General features: G+C 53.9%; 1 protein-coding gene across 1 annotated transcript in view; it reads left to right on the top strand.

The window, feature by feature from the left end:
• The window catches only part of HMCN2 (hemicentin 2), a 181,402-nt gene that overhangs the window by 57,231 nt on the left and 103,334 nt on the right, over positions 1-20,837 (top strand). The window contains exons 16-23 of the mRNA XM_075324357.1: positions 10,581-10,772; positions 10,875-10,970; positions 11,048-11,175; positions 11,681-11,825; positions 13,150-13,262; positions 13,436-13,595; positions 13,880-14,045; positions 17,033-17,160. Of these exons, the coding sequence (XP_075180472.1) occupies positions 10,581-10,772; positions 10,875-10,970; positions 11,048-11,175; positions 11,681-11,825; positions 13,150-13,262; positions 13,436-13,595; positions 13,880-14,045; positions 17,033-17,160 (1,128 nt within the window). The remainder of the gene's footprint in view (positions 1-10,580; positions 10,773-10,874; positions 10,971-11,047; positions 11,176-11,680; positions 11,826-13,149; positions 13,263-13,435; positions 13,596-13,879; positions 14,046-17,032; positions 17,161-20,837) is intronic.

Genomic DNA, 20,837 nt, shown 5'->3' with positions numbered 1-20,837 from the left:
GATGGTGGCTGATCTGGGATCCTCCGGCACTTCACGCTGTAGGTTTCCTGACTGTGCCGCTCGCTCTGAACCGGCAGCAGATTCCCGTTCCTGGATGGTGGCTGATCTGGGATCCTCCGGCACTTCATACTGTAGGTTTCCTGACTGTGCTGCTCGCTCTGAGCCGGCAGCAGATTCCCGTCTCCATCCCTGGATGGCGGCTGATCTGGGATCCTCCGGCACTTCACACTGTAGGTTTCCTGATTGTGCTGCTCGCTCTGAGCCGGCAGCAGATTCCGGTCTCTGTCCCTGGATGGCGGCTGATCTGGGATCCTCCGGCACTTCACACTGTAGGTTTCCTGATTATGCTGATCGCTCTGAGCCGGCAGCAGATTCCGGTCTCTGTCCCTGGATGGCGGCTGATCTGGGATCCTCCGGCACTTCACACTGTAGGTTTCCTGATTGTGCTGCTCGCTCTGAGCCGGCAGCAGATTCCAGTCTCCATCCCTGGATGTCGGCTGATCGGGGATCCTCCGGCACTTCACACTGTAGGTTTCCTGACTGTGCTGCTCGCTCTGATCCGGCAGCAGATTCCCGTCCCTGGATGGCGGCTGATCTGGGATCCTACGGCACTTCACACTGTAGGTTTCCTGACTGTGCTGCTCGCTCTGAGCTGGCAGCAGATTCCCGTCTCTGGATGGCGGCTGATCTGGGATCCTCCGGCACTTCACACTGTAGATTTCCTGACTGTGCTGCTCGCTCTGAGCTGGCAGCAGATTCCCGTCTAATGTCGTCTGCATCGGGGGTGGGCAGTGCAGAGGTTGGTGCCGCTCATGTCATCTGGTCCAGTTTTTGTTTCATTTTTTTTCCTACTTTTTCTGCCTTCGATAGTAGCAGTTTTTCCGTATGCCGGCGTTTCGTCGTCTTGTCTTGTAGCCCCTTCCTTCTGGTGGGCTGTGATGCGGCATTATGAGGATGCCGGGGCAGTGATGTCACCGCGCCCAACATCTTCCATGTGTAACATCCTATCACTCTCCTGACAATCGCTCTCGGCCCCTCGTCTGGTTACTGTGTCTGCTCCATGACGAACAGATGGAGAAGGGATTAGAGGCTGTAATGGTCGACTTGTAACGACACGATGAAAGAGGAAGGACATGGCCCCGGGGGAGGGAGACTGCAGCACACGGGGGCGGCCGGCAGCACGGTCACCTGCAGGGGAGGAAGCATTTCGCCAGTTCGTATCTTTGAAAGAATCTGTAGGAGACTTGTGGTTGTGTCTGAAGCTAAAAAATACTCATCATCTGCTGAGTCAGAGAGTGGGCGCAGAATATATGTACAATATATATGTAGAGTATACCACGGGGTGGGAAAAATCCCGAATCCTCCCTGCTGGATCACTGATCAGAACAAGCTGCAGCGCTAAACCCAGGAGGAAGCTCAGCATCAGTACACAGTGACTGCACCAGCAGAATAGTGAGTGCAGCTCTGGAGTATAATACAGGAGGTAACTCAGGATCAGTAATGTATATACACAGTGACTGCACCAGCAGAATAGTGAGTGCAGCTCTGGTGTATAATACTGGAGGTATTTCAGGATCAGTAATGTATGTACACAGTGACTGCACCAGCAGAATAGTGAGTACAGCTCTGGATATAATACAGGAGGTAACTCAGGATCAGTAATGTAATGTATGTACACAGTGACTGCACCAGCAGAATAGTGAGTGCAGCTCTGGAGTATAATACAGGAGGTAACTCAGGATCAGTAATGTATGTACACAGTGACTGCACCAGCAGAATAGTGAGTACAGCTCTGGATATAATACAGGAGGTAACTCAGGATCAGTAATGTATGTACACAGCGACTGCACCAGCAGAATAGTGAGTGCAGCTCTGGAGTATAATGCAGGAGGTAACTCAGGATCAGTAATGTATGTACACAGTGACTGCACCAGCAGAATAGTGAGTGCAGCTCTGGAGTATAATGCAGGAGGTAACTCAGGATCAGTAATGTATGTACACAGTGACTGCACCAGCAGAATAGTGAGTGCAGCTCTGGAGTATAATACAGGATCCGTAATCTAATGTATATACATAGTGACTGCACCAGCAGAATAGTGAGTGCAGCTCTGGAGTATAATACAGGAGGTTACTCGGGGTCCTCTTTTGTAGATGGTGTGTCCTCGCAGTCAGACATATTGGGGGGCAGCGCAGGTTGGGGAGGTCTTGGTCTGGCTGTTTGCTGCTTGCCTCTGTTTATGATACGTTGCCGTGGATACGGCTGATATAAGATATTTCTTTGTTACTTTGTCTCTTTGTGTCTGTGCATTGTTATGCAGGGTGTGATATTTGGATATTTCTTCCTCGGTCGCTGCCGTCTCTTTGTGATTTGTTTTTCCCTCTTTTCGGGGAGGCTGCCGCCGGCGTCTGGTCCTAATTCCTCGGGGCGGGGGCATTTTTCTTGTTCTTGATGCTTTTCCTTGCGGGCGTCCTCCATGTCTTGTTCTCACTAATCTCTTCCACACACTTCATCCTTGCACTTTCCTGTTTCCTCTTCTTCCTCCTCCTGTTCTTTCTTCCAGACATTCTTGGCCCGCTGTGTCATGCTGCAGCTGCCGCTGTGTTGTGTTCTCACATGGAGCTGGACAACGTCACTTTCTCTGCTCTGTCCCGGCTCCCGAGACTGTCAGCTGCTTGTGTAAAGTCGCCTACCTGGGAAAGGGGTGCGTGGGCCGCAACGTAAGTGGAGGCTCCCGGGCCGCAACGTAACCAGAGGGTCCCGGGCCGCAGATGTAACCAGAGGCTCCCGGGCCGCAACGTAACCAGAGGCTCCCAGGCCGCAACGTAACCAGAGGCTCCCGAGCCGCAACGTAACCGGAGGCTCCCGGGTTGCAGATGTAACCAGAGGCTCCCAGGCCGCAGATGTAACCAGAGGCTCCCGGGCCGCAGATGTAACCAGAGGCTCCCGGGCCGCAACGTAACCAGAGGCTCCCGGGCCACAATGTAACCAGAGGCTCCCGGGCCGCAACTTAACCAGAGGCTCCCGGGCCGCAGATGTAACCAGAGGCTCCCGGGCTACAGATGTAACCAGAGGCTCCCGGGCTGCAGATGTAACCAGAGGCTCCCGAGCCGCTGATGTAACCAGAGGCTCCCGGGCCGCAACGTAACCAGAGGCTCCCGGGACGCAACGTAACCAGAGGCTCCCGGGCCGCAACATAACCAGAGGCTGCCGGGCCGCAGATGTAACCAGAGGCTCCCGGGCCGCAGATGTAACCAGAGGCTCCCGGGCCGCAGATGTAACCAGAGGCTCCCGGGCCGCAGATGTAACCAGAGGCTCCCGGGCCGCAGATGTAACCAGAGGCTCCCGGGCCGCAACGTAACCAGAGGCTCCCGGGCCACAATGTAACCAGAGGCTCCCGGGCCGCAACATAACCAGAGGCTCCTCGGCCGCAGATGTAACCAGAGGCTGCTGGGCCGCAACGTAACCAGAGGCTCCCGGGCCCCAACGTAACCAGAGGCTCCCGGGCCGCGGATGTAACCAGAGGCTCCCGGGCCACAAAATAACCAGAGGCTCCCGGGCCACAGACATAACACCGGCTTCTCAGGCGAACAACGTACCCAGAGACTCCCTAGCCGAAACGTTATCAGAGACCCCTGGGCCGCAGACGTAATAGGAGGGTTCAGGGGTGCAACATGACCTAAGGTTCCCAGGCCGCAGACGTAACCGCAGGCTCCCGGGTCGCAGATATAACCAGAGGCTTCTAGGCCACAACGTAACCAGTGGCTTTCAGGCCGCTGACATAACTGGAGGCTCCCCGGCCACAGACGTAACAGGAGGCTCCAGGGCCGCAATGTAACCAGGTGCTCCTGGGCACAAACATATGTGAAGGCTCCTGGGGCGTAGACGTAACCGGGGACTCAGGGGCCCGGCTATCACAGGCCACATATAACCCTGGTCTTCTACCACATGCCACGTATAACCCTGGTTTTGTACCACATGCCACGTATAACCCTGGTTTTGTACCACATGCCACGTACAACCCTGGTCTTGTACCACATGCCACGTATAACCCTGGTCTTGTACCACATGCCACGTATAACCCTGGTCTTGTACCACTTGCCACGTACAACCCTGGTCTTGTACCACATGCCACATATAACCCTGGTCTTCCACCACAGGCCATGTATAACCCTGGTCTTGTACCACAAGCCATGTATAACCCTGGTCTTGTACCACATGCCACGTATAACCCTGGTCTTGTACCACATGCCACGTATAACCCTGGTCTTGTACCACAGGCCATGTATAACCCTGGTCTTGTAACACAGGTCACGTATAACCCTGGTCTTGTACTACAGGCCACGTATAACCCTGGTCTTGTCCCACAGGACACTTATAACCCTGGTCTTCCACCACAGGCCACGTATAACCCTGGTCTTCCACCGCAGGCCACGTATAACCCTGGTCTTCCACCGCAGGCCACGTATAACCCTGGTCTTCCACCACAGGCCACGTATAACCCTGTCATTCTACCACAGGCCACGTATAACCCTGTCATTCTACCACAGGCCACGTATAACCCTGGTCTTCCACCGCAGGCCGCGTATAACCCTGGTCTTCTCATCGACCCCTTGGGACGCTTTGCTTTCCTGTGTTTGCTAAGTCTTTGTACGCTAATTCTCATTTATAGTTGGAGCAATTCTTAATGGGACCCTGAAGATCTGATCTCACATCACGTGGCAGTTTGCATTCTTCTCCCGATCTCCCCGGCGTACATGGAGGGGTGTACGCAGACGGCCGTGGCCACACAGGATGTGTCTCCGTGTGGAGTGATTTGCATTGGAGACTTTGATCCTCACACACTATATACCCCGATGTGTGAATCGGCCTCCATCAGGCCTCTCTGTGCTGTATTCCAGTGCAGGCGCCTTTAATACCTGCAAAAAAAAGCGAGAGTCATTGCTTAGTGCAGACGTCCGGCTCCGCAGCCTCGTGCACGGTAATGGCTTCTCCTCCTGTGATAAATGCGCCTGTCTTTGTGGAATGCGTGTTGTGTTCTGGCGCTGACTGATGAGCGAACGCATCCGCCGCCAATTGTAGAGACAAGTGCGTTCATCCAGGTGACAGCGCTCCACGAGACACAGACATGGCGTCCACGCCGACAGCTTCATCCAGGTGGTCCGCTGTCAGCACCTGGCGACAGGAGGAACAAACAGGGGATCTAGATATATGACTGCACTGTGCAGATTGAATTGGACAGATTGCAATATGCAGATCTAATAAAACAAATGGCATTGGACAGATTGCATTGCACAGGACACAGTGGACAGATTGCATTGCACGGGACACAGTGGACTGATTGCATTGCACAGAATACATTGGACTGATTGCATTGCACAGAATACATTGGACTGATTGCATTGCACAGAATACATTGGACTGATTGCATTGCACAGGACACAGTGGACAGATTGCATTGCACAGGACACAGTGGACAGATTGCATTGCACAGGACACAGTGGACAGATTGCATTGCACAGGACACAGTGGACAGATTGCATTGCACAGGACACAGTGGACAGATTGCATTGCACAGGACACAGTGGACAGATTGCATTGCACAGGACACAGTGGACAGATTGCATTGCACAGAATACATTGGATAGATTCCATTGCACAGAATACATTGGATACATTCCATTGCACGGGACACAGTGGACAGATTGCATTGAACAGAATACAGTGGACATATTGCATTGCACAGAATACATTGGACAGATTGCATTGCACAGAATACATTGGACAGATTCCATTGCACAGGACACATTGGACAGATTGCACTGCACAGAATACATTGGACAGATTGCATTGCACAGAATACATTGGACAGATTCCATTGCACAGGACACATTGGACAGATTGCACTGCACAGAATACATTGGACAGATTGCATTGCACAGAATACATTGGACAGATTCCATTGCACAGGACACATTGGACAGATTGCACTGCACAGAATACATTGGACAGATTGCATTGCACAGAATACATTGGACAGATTCCATTGCACAGGACACATTGGACAGATTGCACTGCACAGAATACATTGGACAGATTGCATTGAACAGGACACATTGGACAGATTCCATTGCACAGGACACATTGGACAGATTCCATTGCACAGGACACATTGGACAGATTGCATTGCACAGGACACATTGGACAGATTGCATTGCACAGGACACATTGGACAGATTGCATTGCACAGGACACATTGGACAGATTGCATTGCACAGGACACATTGGACAGATTGCATTGCACAGGACAAATTGGACAGATTGCATTGCACAGGACAAATTGGACAGATTGCATCATACAGATAACAGTTGACAAAATCAGTTTGACAAATTGCAATGGATCCTTTGGCCAAATGTTGTGCATATTTGACTCCGAATAAGCACCAAGCTGTACGACCCACCGGGGATCACAAGAACGGAGCCCGGGTCTTAAGACTCTGGTAATGCCATAATGTCGTGCCACCAAAGTGCCAGTGAGGGCTGGGTTGGGGTGAAGTGCCTCCTTGGTCAGAGATGAGGGTCATTTCCAGCCTCTGTTGAATGTGGTATGGCCCTCGGCTGTAGCACATTTATGGGGGTCTATCCGGGCAGCTGGTAAACCGCAGCTCTGGGGTCTTCTCTTCTTGACATCATGTTGCTTTGAACATAATTTAAGTGGTTATGAGAGAACAGAGGGCGCCGGATCTCTAGGAACACTTTACCACCAGCTCCTGCCTGCTGGGGAGGGCGCCGGATCTCTAGGAACACTTTACCCCCAGCTCCTGCCTGCTGGGGAGGGCGCCGGATCTCTAGGAACACTTTACCCCAATCCCGGCCTGCTGGGGAGGGCACCGTGTCTCTAGGAACACTTTACCCCCAGCTCCTGCCTGCTGGGGAGAGCTCCGGATCTCTAGGAACACTTTACCCCAGCCGGCTGGGGAGAGCTCCGGATCTCTAGGAACACTTTACCCCCAACCCCGGCCTGCTGGGGAGAGCTCCGGATCTCTAGGAACACTTTACCCCCAACCCTGGCCTGCTGGGGAGAGCTCCGGATCTCTAGGAACACTTTACCCCCAACCCCGGCCTGCTAGGGAGGACGCCGGACCTCTAGGAACACTTTACCCCCAACCCCGGGCTGCTGGGGAGGACGCCGGACCTCTAGGAACACTTTACCCCCAACCCCGGCCTGCTGGGGAGGACGCCGGACCTCTAAGAACACTTTACCCCCAACCCCGGCCTGCTGGGGAGGCACCGGATCTCTAGGAACACTTTACCCCCAACCCCGGCCTGCTGGGGAGGCACCGGATCTCTAGGAACACTTTACCCCCAACCCCGGCCTGCTGAGGAGGACGCCGGATCTCTAGGAACACTTTACCCCCAACCCCGGCCTGCTGGGGAGGGCGCTGGATCTCTAGGAACACTTTACCTCCAACCCTGGCCTGCTGGGGAGGGCGCCGGATCTCTAGGAACACTTTACCCCCAACCCTGACCTGCTGGGGAGGCACCGGATCTCTAGGAACACTTTACCCCCAACCCCGGCCTGCTGGGGAGGTCCCCAAATTAATCTGCTGTTGGTCCTGTTTTGCTGGCAGGATTATCTGTGTTCCCGCAGTTTAGCGCTCATGTCCCGGATGCACCGTCTGTTTCCCGTTTGCAGAGTATATATGTATCTGTCTGCTCCGTGTTACTGTATGACGGGCAGTGATGGCGGATCATTTACAGCCCAGCATCTGAATCCAGTTTCTGGGACCCATCGCTGCCGGGCAGATGCCTGTATGTGCGTCACAGTATGAGGAGCGCACGGCCCGGCATCTGCTGCACATTGTCACAGAGTGCGGAGCGGAGAGCAACACATCCGCAGGAGCACAGGAGGACGACCACCCGTCCCACACTCACCGCCCCCAGTAATGGCTGATAACAGGGAGTAATAGATTATACTCACCTGTCCTACAGTCTCCTCCCCCAGTAATGACTGATAACAGGGAGTAATAGATTGTAGTCACCTGTCCTACAGTCTCCTCCCCCAGTAATGACTGATAACAGGGAGTAATAGATTGCAGTCACCTGTCCTATAGTCTCCTCCCCCAGTAATGACTGATAACAGGGAGTAATAGATTATATTCACCTGTCCTACAGTCTCCTCCCCCAGTAATGGCTGATAACAGGGAGTAATAGATTGTACTCACCTGTCCTAATGTCTCCTCCCCCAGTAATGGCTGATAACAGGGAGTAATAGATTGTAGTCACCTGTCCTACAGTCTCCTCCCCCAGTAATGGCTGATAACAGGGAGTAATAGATTGTACTCACCTGTCCTAATGTCTCCTCCCCCAGTAATGGCTGATAACAGGGAGTAATAGATTGTAGTCACCTGTCCTACAGTCTCCTCCCCCAGTAATGGCTGATAACAGGGAGTAATAGATTGTAGTCACCTGTCCTACCTTCTCCTCCCCCAGTAATGACTGATAACAGGGAGTAATAGATTGCAGTCACCTGTCCTACAGTCATCCTCCCCCAGTAATGGCTGATAACAGGGAGTAATAGATTATATTCACCTGTCCTACAGTCTCCTCCCCCAGTAATGGCTGATAACAGGGAGTAATAGATTGTACTCACCTGTCCTACCTTCTCCTCCCCCAGTAATGGCTGATAACAGGGAGTAATAGATTGTACTCACCTGTCCTACAGTCTCCTCCCCCAGTAATGACTCATAACAGGGAGTAATAGATTATATTCACCTGTCCTACAGTCTCCTCCCCAGTAATGGCTGATAACAGGGAGTAATAGATTATACTCACCTGTCCTACAATCTCCTCCCCCAGTAATGGCTGATAACAGGGAGTAATAGATTGTAGTCACCTGTCCTCCAGTCTCCTCCCCCAGTAATGGCTGATAACAGGGAGTAATAGATTGTACTCACCTGTCCTACAGTCTCCTCCCCAGTAATGGCTGATAACAGGGAGTAATAGATTGTAGTCACCTGTACTACAGTCTCCTCCCCAGTAATGGCTGATAACAGGGAGTAATAGATTGTACTCACCTGTCCTAATGTCTCCTCCCCCAGTAATGGCTGATAACAGGGAGTAATAGATTGTAGTCACCTGTCCTACAGTCTCCTCCCCCAGTAATGGCTGATAACAGGGAGTAATAGATTGTAGTCACCTGTCCTACCTTCTCCTCCCCCAGTAATGACTGATAACAGGGAGTAATAGATTGCAGTCACCTGTCCTACAGTCATCCTCCCCCAGTAATGGCTGATAACAGGGAGTAATAGATTATATTCACCTGTCCTACAGTCTCCTCCCCCAGTAATGGCTGATAACAGGGAGTAATAGATTGTACTCACCTGTCCTACCTTCTCCTCCCCCAGTAATGGCTGATAACAGGGAGTAATAGATTGTACTCACCTGTCCTACAGTCTCCTCCCCCAGTAATGACTCATAACAGGGAGTAATAGATTATATTCACCTGTCCTACAGTCTCCTCCCCAGTAATGGCTGATAACAGGGAGTAATAGATTATACTCACCTGTCCTACAATCTCCTCCCCCAGTAATGGCTGATAACAGGGAGTAATAGATTGTAGTCACCTGTCCTCCAGTCTCCTCCCCCAGTAATGGCTAATAACAGGGAGTAATAGATTGTACTCACCTGTCCTACAGTCTCCTCCCCCAGTAATGGCTGATAACAGGGAGTAATAGATTGCATTCCCCTTTCCATGGTACATGGTGTTGCTCTCTTTGGCAGTTGATGGTGCACAGTGATGATTGGGGTCTGGTCTACAGATGGTTAATCTTGTACCCTCTGGTAACTCTTGCGGTCATTCTCTGCTCAGAGACTTGATGACATCACGCTAATACCCGGGGAGCGGTGACATCACAGCGTCACATGTCTGGGGGTCTCCATCTGCCGCCCCAACATAACATACCTGAGACGATAACCCCGCCGTGTGTGGACGGTGATGGAGGGGAGGTCTCTGCCCCTTTGTTTGCACCTTTTTCACCTTCTTGTGCCTCTGATGAGGAAGGTGCTGGCGCTGAGCTTCGGCCCGGCAGTGTTGTCATGGGGGCTCTTAGTTTTTCATGAAGTCGTGGCATTACATGGTGATTTGGGGTCCCCCTTCCGGGGGTTTATGGGGTGCAGGTGAGCCGCGGTGCCTGTGCGGTCCATAATGTAGCTTTTGGCAGCGATATCCTGGAATATGATGTCATAAATAAGGATTTCAGCACTTGAGGTAGTTAATAGAATATTACGTATAAGTGACCAATCACAGCGCAGGGTTTATCATTAGGCCGGGTGAACGCTGCGCTCTGATTGGTCGCCTCGGCTCTACATGTGCAGCTCCATTTAATGAGCCCAAAGGGCCTGTAAAGCAGTAAGCCGATCTGTATGTGGATTTTGGCAGACGTCTGTGGTGTCGGCGTCCTCTGTGCTGCCCCCCACTGGCAGCTCTGGCCACTGCAGCTGCAGGCAGAGGCTGAGCAGTGGAGGGTCAGTAACTGTCCGTGGTTGTCGGAGCCGCTCACGTGTCCTTTGTGTCTTGCAGCGTCGCCGCAGTTTGTGGATTTCCCTCTGGATGTGGAGGTGGATGTCGGGGAGAGCGTGCGGCTCGTGTGCAGCGCCGAGGGGAGCCCCATCCCCACCGTCTCCTGGTTCCGGCAGGACGAGGGGCCGGTGATACCGACCGGAACCACAGAAATCATCGACGGCCTCGGCTCAAGCACCGTCCACATGAAAAGTACGAGAGGGCTGCAGCGGTGCATGGGGCGGGCGAGGGGGCCCGCACAGTAGCCAATAGCCGTCCTTCCATTGATCCTTTGTGGTCCCTCTTCTCTTTAAGTCGCCCGTCCCGAGGACACTGGCGTGTACGTGTGCGAGGCCCGGAACCCCTTTGGTTGGATCCAGGCGGAGATCCTGCTCACGGTCACCGGACTCGGTAGGTGGATCTGTTTTATCAGCCGTTTAGTGAGTGCAGATTTCTGGGATAACTGCTGCCCCCTTTTTATTCCCCAGTGGCCCCGGAGGTGGCGGCGGCCCCGTCGGAGATGGCCGTTCTCGAGGGCGACGCTGTGTCTCTGCCGTGCACCGTCACGGCCGGAAACCCTCTGCCGGTGCAGCGATGGCTGAAGGACTCCACGCCTGTAAGTAGCTAAAGGGGGACTCCGCTGCAGACGACGGCGCCGGAGTATGATCCATACACAACCGGAGGGTGAAGTGCGGCATCCACCGTCCACATCAATGTCCTCATCCAGCCCGGAGTGACTACGATACGTCCCCGGCCGGACGCAGGTGTATAGTGCGGGATACGGCCGCCCCTGTGATAAGGCTTCACCGGCAGTGCACAGGCCAGGCAGAGTTGTCATAGGAGCACTAGATCAGAATAGCAGGGGCATGTTATAAAGCCGAGCACCACGCTTTCCCCATCATTGCAGTCCAGCAGTGTAAGGGTTACATTGTTTCTTGCCGGATTCCCACCATTTTCGTGTCCCGGTGATGTCATTCCCAAATTGCTCATCTGCTTCAGGTACCTACAAAGCGTTTTCCATCTCGCCGTCTGATCTGCGCCGTCTTTGAAGGATAAGCACAACCAGGCGGCGGACGCGGCACGTCCATCTGTTCACCGTTATCTCCTCTCTCCCCCTCCAGCTGCAGTTCTCGTGGCGTCACTCCATCGACGGTGCCGGCGGGCTGCGCGTGGAACCGGCCGTGGTCGAGGATTCTGGGAGCTACGTGTGCGAACTCTCCAATGCCGCAGGATTCACCAATCACAGCGTCCGTCTGCAGGTCCAAAGTAAGGAGCAAACTTGTGTGTGTGTGGGGGGAGACGTCTGCCCCAATGTGAGAAATTAGTAAGGGGGATGAGGTTATGCAGAGCTGCGGGGCGCAATGGATGCAATATGCTAATGACCCCCGACTCAGGCTCTGCTGCGAGCGTGAGCCGAGTGTCTTGCTTGCGACTGTGATCTGATCTTGCGATCGGGTCACAGCTGCAGAGGAGAGGGAGTGGTTAATTTCCCCATCTCCTCCATTGTCAGCCTGTGCGTATATCACACTGCACTGGGATAACATCCGAGTGCAGTCCGATGTTTCTCTCGCACCCATTCACTTGTATGGGTGCGAGTGACACGGCTCTCACAGAAAATCAAAGCTTGCTCAGTCCGTTTAGGGCTGAGAAAAAAAATCGCTGATCTGAGCTGCAGCATTGTCGATCATGGGTCCGATTTATACGCTCATGTGAGCATACCCTAAGGGGGCAACTACACTGACTGGTAACTGGGAATCCTCCATTACTGGCCTGAGGAAGGAGCAAAGCACCTGAGGAAGGAGCGAAAAGTGCAAGGATGGAGCGAAATGTCTGAGGAAGGAGCAAAACGCCCGAGGAAGGAGCAAAACGAAGGAGCAGACATCTGACAAAGGAGCAAAACGGAAGAGGAAGGAGCAAAATGCCTGAGGAAGAAGCAAAACGAAGGAGCAGACATCTGACAAAGGAGCAAAACGGAAGAGGAAGGAGCAAAACACCCGAAAAAGGAGCAAAACGCCCGAGGAGAGAGCAAAACACCTCAGGAAGGAGCAAAACATCTGAGGAAAGAGCAAAACACCCAAGGAATTAACAAAACGCCTGAGGAAGGAGCAAAACGCCTGAGGAAGGAGCAAAATGCCTGAGGAAGGAGCAAAATGCCTGAGGAAGGAGCAAAACATCTAAGAAAGAAGCAAAATGCCCAAGGAAGGATCAAAACGCCCGAGGAAGAAGCAAAGCGCCCGAGGAAGGAGCAAATCGCGGAGGAAGGAGCAAAGCACCCGAGGAAGGAGCAAAGCGCCCGAGGAAGGAGCAAAGCGCCCGAGGAAGGAGCAAAACGCCCGAGGAAGGAGCAAAACGCCCGAGGAAGGAGCAAAACGCCCGAGGAAGGAGCAAAGTGCCCGAGGAAGGAGCACAACGCCCAAGGAGTTAACAAAACATCTGAGGAAGGATCAAAACGCCCGAGGAAGAAGCAAAACACCCGAAAATGGAGCTAAATGCTGGACAGTGGAGCATAATGTCTGACTTGGGGTGAAAGGTTTGTTCTCGACTTGTGTATGAAGTAATTGTAACGATTTTGTCGTTTCCGTGTCCCCAGTGGCTCCAGTCATCGCCCCCGGACCTGCAGACATTACCGCCCATGAGGGGAGGGCCGTCACATTGCCATGTAACGCTGAAGGACACCCACAACCCGCGGTGACCTGGACTAAGGTAATGAAAGCCGCCGGCGTCACTGATCCTGCACCGAATCCGCACATTGGTCACAATTGTTTTTCCGCTTTACCGAGCGCCGGGCAGTAGGGGGCGTCAGAATATATTGTGTGCGGCTATGACAGTGATAGATATTGTCTGTAGTGTCCTCCATGTGTTCTCCGCACCATCAGGGGGAAGAGATCCTGTCCCCAGAGATCGGCCATTACCAGATCGGCAGTGACGGGAGCCTCTCCATCGCTCTGCCCACCGGTGCCGACTCCGGGCATTACACCTGCACGGCCACAAATCTGGTGGGGACCGCCAGCCGCCTGTCCCGGCTCACAGTGCACAGTAAGTGACCCCGTCTATAGTCATTATTAGGACATTTAAAGGGACAGTGTCGGGAATATTCTCACTTGCTTCATTGCACTGAGCACTTTATGTAGAACATCATGAGGCATAAATCATTTCTGAAACACTTTGTCCTCATGTTATTTGTTCGTTAAGAGATGGGGGCGCTGTTGCATTGATGTCTATGGAATATTCGGTCATCAGCGGTGGTGAGGAGAGGTACTGCATGCGCGGAGATGAGCTGGCTCATTCTGAAGTTTATCATTTCCTATTTACTTATTCAGCAAAACCCAGAATAAACCTGGAGGGATCTGGTGACCCCGGCTCCCCGATCCACGTGGTGGCCGCCCTGGGAGCAGAGGTCACGTTACTGTGTGACGTGCAGGGGTCGCCGGTCCCCGCCGTCTCCTGGAGGAAGGACGCGCTGCCGCTGCCCATCGTCTCTGCCAGGTAAGAGAAGGGCACATATACCCCACCGAGATCCGGTCTATATTACACCAGGGTCACCAGTGCCGGCACCGTGCCTTCCCTGCCACATCTTCATTCACCAACCATCACCAAATTCACGGAGACGTTCCCCCAAATGATGCACAAGTGGAAAAAAATATCCCAACCTCCGGTCCTGACCTGACGAGATAAGGCCGAGGTCACACGTCCAATGTGATCTGTTATCGATCCATCAGTGATCCGTTCTGCAAACACAACCTTTTTTGTCTAATTGAAAATACTGATGTTTGCAGCATCCAGGGTTTTTTTAACATTGGAGTCTATGGAGAACGGATCCATTACCTGAAATTGATCCTGTAAGAAAAAAACAGATCCAGTGAGCAAAAAATGGATCTATTACAAATGGAAGAAAAACAGAAGATAAATAGCGATCAGGTAATGGATTCGTTCTCCATAGACTCCAATGTTAAATAAAATGGATCCGGCAAAAATCTGTATTTTCAAAATGGAGAAAAAAGTTGTGTTTGCAGAACAGATTCCTGCAGGATCCCTAATGGAAGATCACCGGAGGTGTGAGCACAACCTTACAATGACTTATAGACCCCCTATAAAGTAATAATGCCCCCTGTGTGCCCCTTAACTCTTAATAATGCTCCAGTGTATCACCTGAAGTAATAATGCCCCATTAGTCCACCCCAGAAAATAATAATGGTAAAAATAAAGGTGCCGGCTGTGGTGCGGTGGTGCCGTGCATCACGTGGCACACTGGCCCCACCAGGTGTTGGCTGTCAAGCGGTGTGGTGGCACCATGTGTCTTGTGGCACACTGACCCCTCCAGGTGTGGATTGTGAAGCAGTGTGGTGGCATCATGTGTCTTGTGGCATACTGACCCCGTGGCCTCTCCAGGTGCCAGCTGTGGAGTGGTGCAATGGCATCATGCATCTCATGGCACACTGGCCCCGTGGCCCCTCCATGTGTCAGCCGTGGAGCGGTGCGATGGCATCATGTATTTCGTGGCATACTGACCCCTTGGCCACTCCAGGTGCTGGCTGTGGAGCTGTGCGGTGGCCTCATGCGTCTCATGGCACACTAGTCCCTTCAGGTGCCGGCTTTGGAGCGGTGCGGTGGCCTCATGGGTCTTGTGGCACACTGACCCCTCGGCCCCTCCAGGTGCTGGCTGTGGAGTAGTGCGGTGATCTCATGCGTCTTGTGTCACACTGACCCTGTGGCCCCTCCGGGTGCTGGCTGTGTAGTGGTGCGGTGGTCTCATGACACACTGACCCCTCGGCCTCTCCAGGTGCCGACTGTGGAGTGGTGCGGTGGCCTCGTGCATCTTGTGGCACACTGACCCCGTGGCCCCTCCAGGTGCCGGCTGTGGAGTGGTGCGGTGGCCTTGTGCGTCTTGTGGCACACTGACCCCTTGGCCCCTCCAGGTGTTGGCTGTGGAGTGGTGCGGTGGCCTTGTGCGTCTTGTGACACACTGACCCCTTGGCCTCTCCAGGTGCTGGCTGTGGAGTAGTGTGGTGGTCTCGTGCGTCTTGTAGCACACTGACCCCGTGGCCTCTCCGGGTTCCGGCTGTGGAGTGGTGCGGTGACCTCGTGCTTCTTGTGGCACACTGACCCCGTGGCCCCTCCAGGTGCCGGCTGTGGAGTGGTGCGGTGGCCTTGTGCGTTTTGTGGCACACTGACCCCGTGGCCTCTCCAGGTGCCGGCTGTGGAGTGGTGCGGTGGCCTTGTGCGTCTTGTGGCACACTGACCCCTTGGCCCCTCCAGGTGTCGGCTGTGGAGTGGTGCGGTGGCCTCGTGCATCTTGTGACACACTGACCCCTTGGCCTCTCCGGGTTCCGGCTGTGGAGTGGTGCGGTGGCCTTGTGCGTCTTGTGACACACTGACCCCTTGGCCTCTCCAGGTGCCGGCTGTGGAGTGGTGCGGTGGTCTCGTGCATCTTGTGGCACACTGACCCCGTGGCCCTTCTAGGTGCCGGCTGTGGAGTGGTGCGGTGGTCTCGTGCATCTTGTGGCACACTGACCCAGTGGCCTCTCCAGGTGCCGGCTGTGGAGTGGTGCGGTGGCCTTGTGCGTCTTGTGGCACACTGACCCCTTGGCCCCTCCAGGTGTCGGCTGTGGAGTGGTGCGGTGGCCTTGTGCGTCTTGTGACACACTGACCCCTTGGCCCCTCCAGGTGCCGGCTGTGGAGTGGTGCGGTGGTCTCGTGCATCTTGTAGCACACTGACCCCGTGGCCTCTCCAGGTGCCGGCTGCGGGCACCACGCTCACTCAGACTTCTGCTTTGATCCAATAATCATGTATGTTGCTGACAGATCCCGGCTCAACTTCATGGTCAGGAGAGGACGGAGCACAAAAATCAAGAACAGTCCGTCCATCCGGCATCTGATAATCCGGAAACAGCATCACTGATAATGGATCATTCAGAATATCTGTGCTGAGAAATGTCTTCCCGGATATTCCGGCCGATCACTGTGTGTCGGGAATACGGGGCCCCCCTATGTGACATTCCCATTAAGTCCCCGCACCCGGCCCCTCCATCAGGGTCTATGGCATTAGAGGGGCCTTTACTTTCTATACAGATAGTTATTTCCTATATTTTCCAGCTGCAGTGTAAAGTATGGCGGTTCTCATCCTGGTTGTCGTCTGTGCCTGACACATTCTCTATTATCATCTATTCACTAAGAAGCACAATGACAAATCAGATCAGTACAGCAACATTCAGTCACCACGGCAACCGTCAGAGTAACCTCCATTCTTTACACTGCAGGCTGCATCCAAATAGAAATTATTGTTGTTATTGGGTCGGTGTGTTTACTGGATGACTGGCTACCTGCGGTGTCGTGCGGCCCGCTATGTATACTGTACGGTGTATACAGATGTAGTGATCGCCGCGCCCCCGTATATGAAGCTCTGATTTATTTTCTCTATTTGGGGGATTAGATTGTCAGCTCTGCGGGGTAATCGTGTGCCGCTCTCGTTACAGACACCACTTGCTGCCGTCCTGGTCGCTCCGGCTGTCCGAGCTGCGGGTGATGGATAGCGGATACTACTCATGTCTGGCCTCCAACCTGGCGGGAAACTCCTCGGTCACCTACAGTCTGGAAGTGCAAGGTACGCAGCGCCATGGGATAGCGGTAAACTCCGCCCCCAGCGGGGACCTATAGGGGCCATGGTACCGCCATGGGGTCCATACGGGCGGGTGTATATGTGGCCCCTGGATTAGGCTCGGCCGGCATCTCGAGGGCCCCCCTGTGGCTTCCTAGTCCTCCCAATATCATGACATTGCGACACCTCCATGCTTTACACTGCAGGCTGCATTCAGAGAACAGAGAAAAAAAAGGTGCATTTTATTACAAAAAGTGCTGATTTATTAAGCTGGAGCCCTGCTGAGTGCGGAGGGGATGGCCGGACCCCCCTAAGGGGTCGAACAGAAGCCCCCGGAGCTGCAGCTCTTGTAATTATCACAGTACGGCTGGGGGGAGAGGATGTAAGTGCCGAGCAGACGTCTTCACATCTGTCCGTCCTTCCTCCTCACAAGTATCAGCGATCTGCTTCATTTCCGACAGATGGCGTCATCCCACATTAACCCCTTCTACTTCCTGTCTGGGGGCACGAAGCCCCCCCCCACTGTCCAGGCCGGGGAACAGATCTCGCCTGCACTGATATGGGGTGTTATTGTAGGGCGCCCCGAGGTCGGACCTCACGTCGGAAGGACTGACACCCGGCCAGACACACTCCAGATCGACCAAGCATGGCCGGCCACTGACTGATCACACCGAGCCCACCTCCGCAGCCATCGCTCCCTCCTGTCCCTATGCAGCGGGATCAATTTTATGGACCAGAAAACGCAATAAAATAGACCATGCGAGCAGGAGACGCGGAGGTGGCGGGCCCTGAATGACCGCCCGCACCTCCTCACAGGCCGGACCGTACGAGCAGGAGACGCGAAGGCGGCGGGCCCTGTACAGATGGATGACCCCCGCACCTCCTCACAGGCCGGACCGTGCGAGCAGGAGAAGCGGAGGCGGCGGGCCCTGTACCAGACGGATGACCCCCGCACCTCCTCACAGGCCGGACCGTGCGAGCAGGAGACGCGAAGGCGGCGGGCCCTGTACAGATGGATGACCCCCGCACCTCCTCACAGGCCGGACCGTGCGAGCAGGAGACGCGAAGGCGGCGGGCCCTGTACAGATGGATGACCCCCGCACCTCCTCACAGGCCGGACCGTGCGAGCAGGAGACACGGAGGTGACGGGTCCTGCGCAGGCGAATGACCGCCCGCACCTCCTCACAGGCCCGACCATGCGAGCAGGAAAAGCAGAGGTGACGGGCCTTGCGCAGACGAATGACCGCCCACACCTCCTCACAGGCCGGACCGTGCGAGCAGGAGAAGCAGAGGTGGCGGGCCCTGAGCAGACGAATGACCGCCCGCACCTCCTCACAGGCCGGACTGTGCGAGCAGGACACGCGGAGGTGGCGGGCCCTGCGCAGACGAATGACCGCCTGCACCTCCTCACAGGCCGGACCGTGTGAGCAGGAGACGCGGAGGTGGCGGGCCCTGTACAGACGAATGACCGCCCGCACCTCCTCACAGGCCGGACCATGCGAGCAGGAGACGCGGAGGTGGCGGGCCTGTGCAAATGGATGACCCCCCCCATCCGTCATCTTTCCCTACATTTACTAATTGCAATGTCCTGAAAAAAAAACAAAGAGAAAATTGCATGAAAAATACCCTGACTATAAATAAATAAATTGCAAGTGCTGAATAACAGGGTACTTAGTGTATACATTTTTGCAAAAAGGTAAAAAGCCGTCTCACCTCGTCACGGTGTACCCATCTGAGACAGTCCTTAACCTACTGAAGTTAAAAACATTATCAATACCTGACTTGTGTCATGTCAAACTCCAATATGAATGGTGGCAAGTGGTCAGCTGTGTCCCAGATTAAATACACAGTGAAGTGAGACGCAATTAGTTGTTCAGTCTCAGTATCAGGAGGGCTGCGCCCCCAACTTGCAAAAAAGCAAGATAACATACAAAAAACACAAAAAAACTGAGCTGAAACAATGTTCAGTGAACATGCAACATTAAGCATGTGAATTGCAGCCTTAAGACTAGAAAAAAAAACAAAGAGAAAATTGCATGAAAAATACCCTGACTATAAATAAATAAATTGCAAGTGCTTAATAACAGGGTACTTAGTGTATACATTTTTGCAAAAAGGTAAAAAGCTGTCTCACCTCGTCACGGTGTACCCATCTGAGACAGTCCCTAACCTACTAAAGTTACAGACACCACTTGCTGCCGTCCTGGTCGCTCCGGCTGTCCGAGCTGCGGGTGATGGATAGCGGATACTACTCCTGTCTGGCCTCCAACCTGGCGGGAAACTCCTCGGTCACCTACAGTCTGGAAGTGCAAGGTACGCAGCGCCATGGGATAGCGGTAAACTCACAGGCCGGACTGTGCGAGCAGGACACGCGGAGGTGGCGGGCCCTGCGCAGACGAATGACCGCCCGCACCTCCTCACAGGCCGGACCGTGTGAGCAGGAGACGCGGAGGTGGCGGGCCCTGTACAGACGAATGACCGCCCGCACCTCCTCACAGGCCGGACCATGCGAGCAGGAGACGCGGAGGTGGCGGGCCCTGTACAGACGAATGACCGCCCGCACCTCCTCACAGGCCGGACTGTGCGAGCAGGAGACGCGGAGGTGGCGGGCCTGTGCAAATGGATGACCCCCCCCCATCCGTCATCTTTCCCTACATTTACTAATTGCAATGTCCTGCAAAGTTGTTATTAAAGGCATCGTCCTCCGCACGCACCTACAGCCCAAGCGCGGAGTAACTTTCTGCAACTTTCTAAACTTGCTGTCAGTGAATGGAAGACAATCCTGATGTGGAGCCGCTCACTGCTGTCACCTCTGTGGTCTGTACAGCTTGTTACAGTGTATCAGGGTGGAGCTGACAGAAGGATGCAATTCAAATCAAATCTTTATTTTTATATAGCACTAACATATTCCGCAGCGCTTTACATACATCAAGAACACTGTCCCCATTGGGGCTCACAATCTAAAGTCCCTATCTGTATGTCTTTCAAGTGTGGGAGGAAACTGGAGAACCTGGAGGAAACCCACGCAAACACAGGGAGAACATACAAACTCCTTGCAGATGTTGTCCTTAGTGGGACTAGAACCCAGGACCCCAACACTGCAAGACTGCAGTGCTAACCACTGAGCCACCTCACGACTGCAGTGCTAACCACTGAGCCACCTCACGACTGCAGTGCTAACCACTGAGCCACCACAAGACTCCAGTGCTAATCACTGAGCCACCACACGACTGCAGTGCTAACCACTGAGCCACCACACGACTGCAGTGCTAACCACTGAGCCACCACACGACTGCAGTGCTAACCACTGAGCCACCACAAGACTGCAGTGCTAACCACTGAGCCACCGTGCCGCAATTGTAACAAACCCTCAGCCGTGAGACATGGTAGATCTGCGCACAATTTCAGTTTTTGGCTATAAATATAACAGTTTTTACAGTATTCACTGACAGCAGCAGAGATGGGGAGGAGGAAATCCTTCTCGCTCCGGTCACAAATATAAATGGATCCATTGAATGTAAATAATGAAGCTTCCCCCCCCGGGCTGCAGTCCGTGGGCAGGTCTCCACCTTTTTGGCACCATCCCCCCCCCACCCTGGGCTTCAGTCCGTGGGCAGGTTTTCATCTTTTTGGCACCATCCCCCCACCCCAGGCTCCAGTCCGTGGGCAGGTCTTCATCTTTT

This window comes from Anomaloglossus baeobatrachus, chromosome 9, assembly GCF_048569485.1.
Source record: "Anomaloglossus baeobatrachus isolate aAnoBae1 chromosome 9, aAnoBae1.hap1, whole genome shotgun sequence".
NCBI classification, from domain to species: domain Eukaryota; kingdom Metazoa; phylum Chordata; class Amphibia; order Anura; family Aromobatidae; genus Anomaloglossus; species Anomaloglossus baeobatrachus.
The sequence above is the reverse complement of the archived record's forward strand: the minus strand, read 5'-3'. Positions and strand labels throughout refer to the sequence as shown.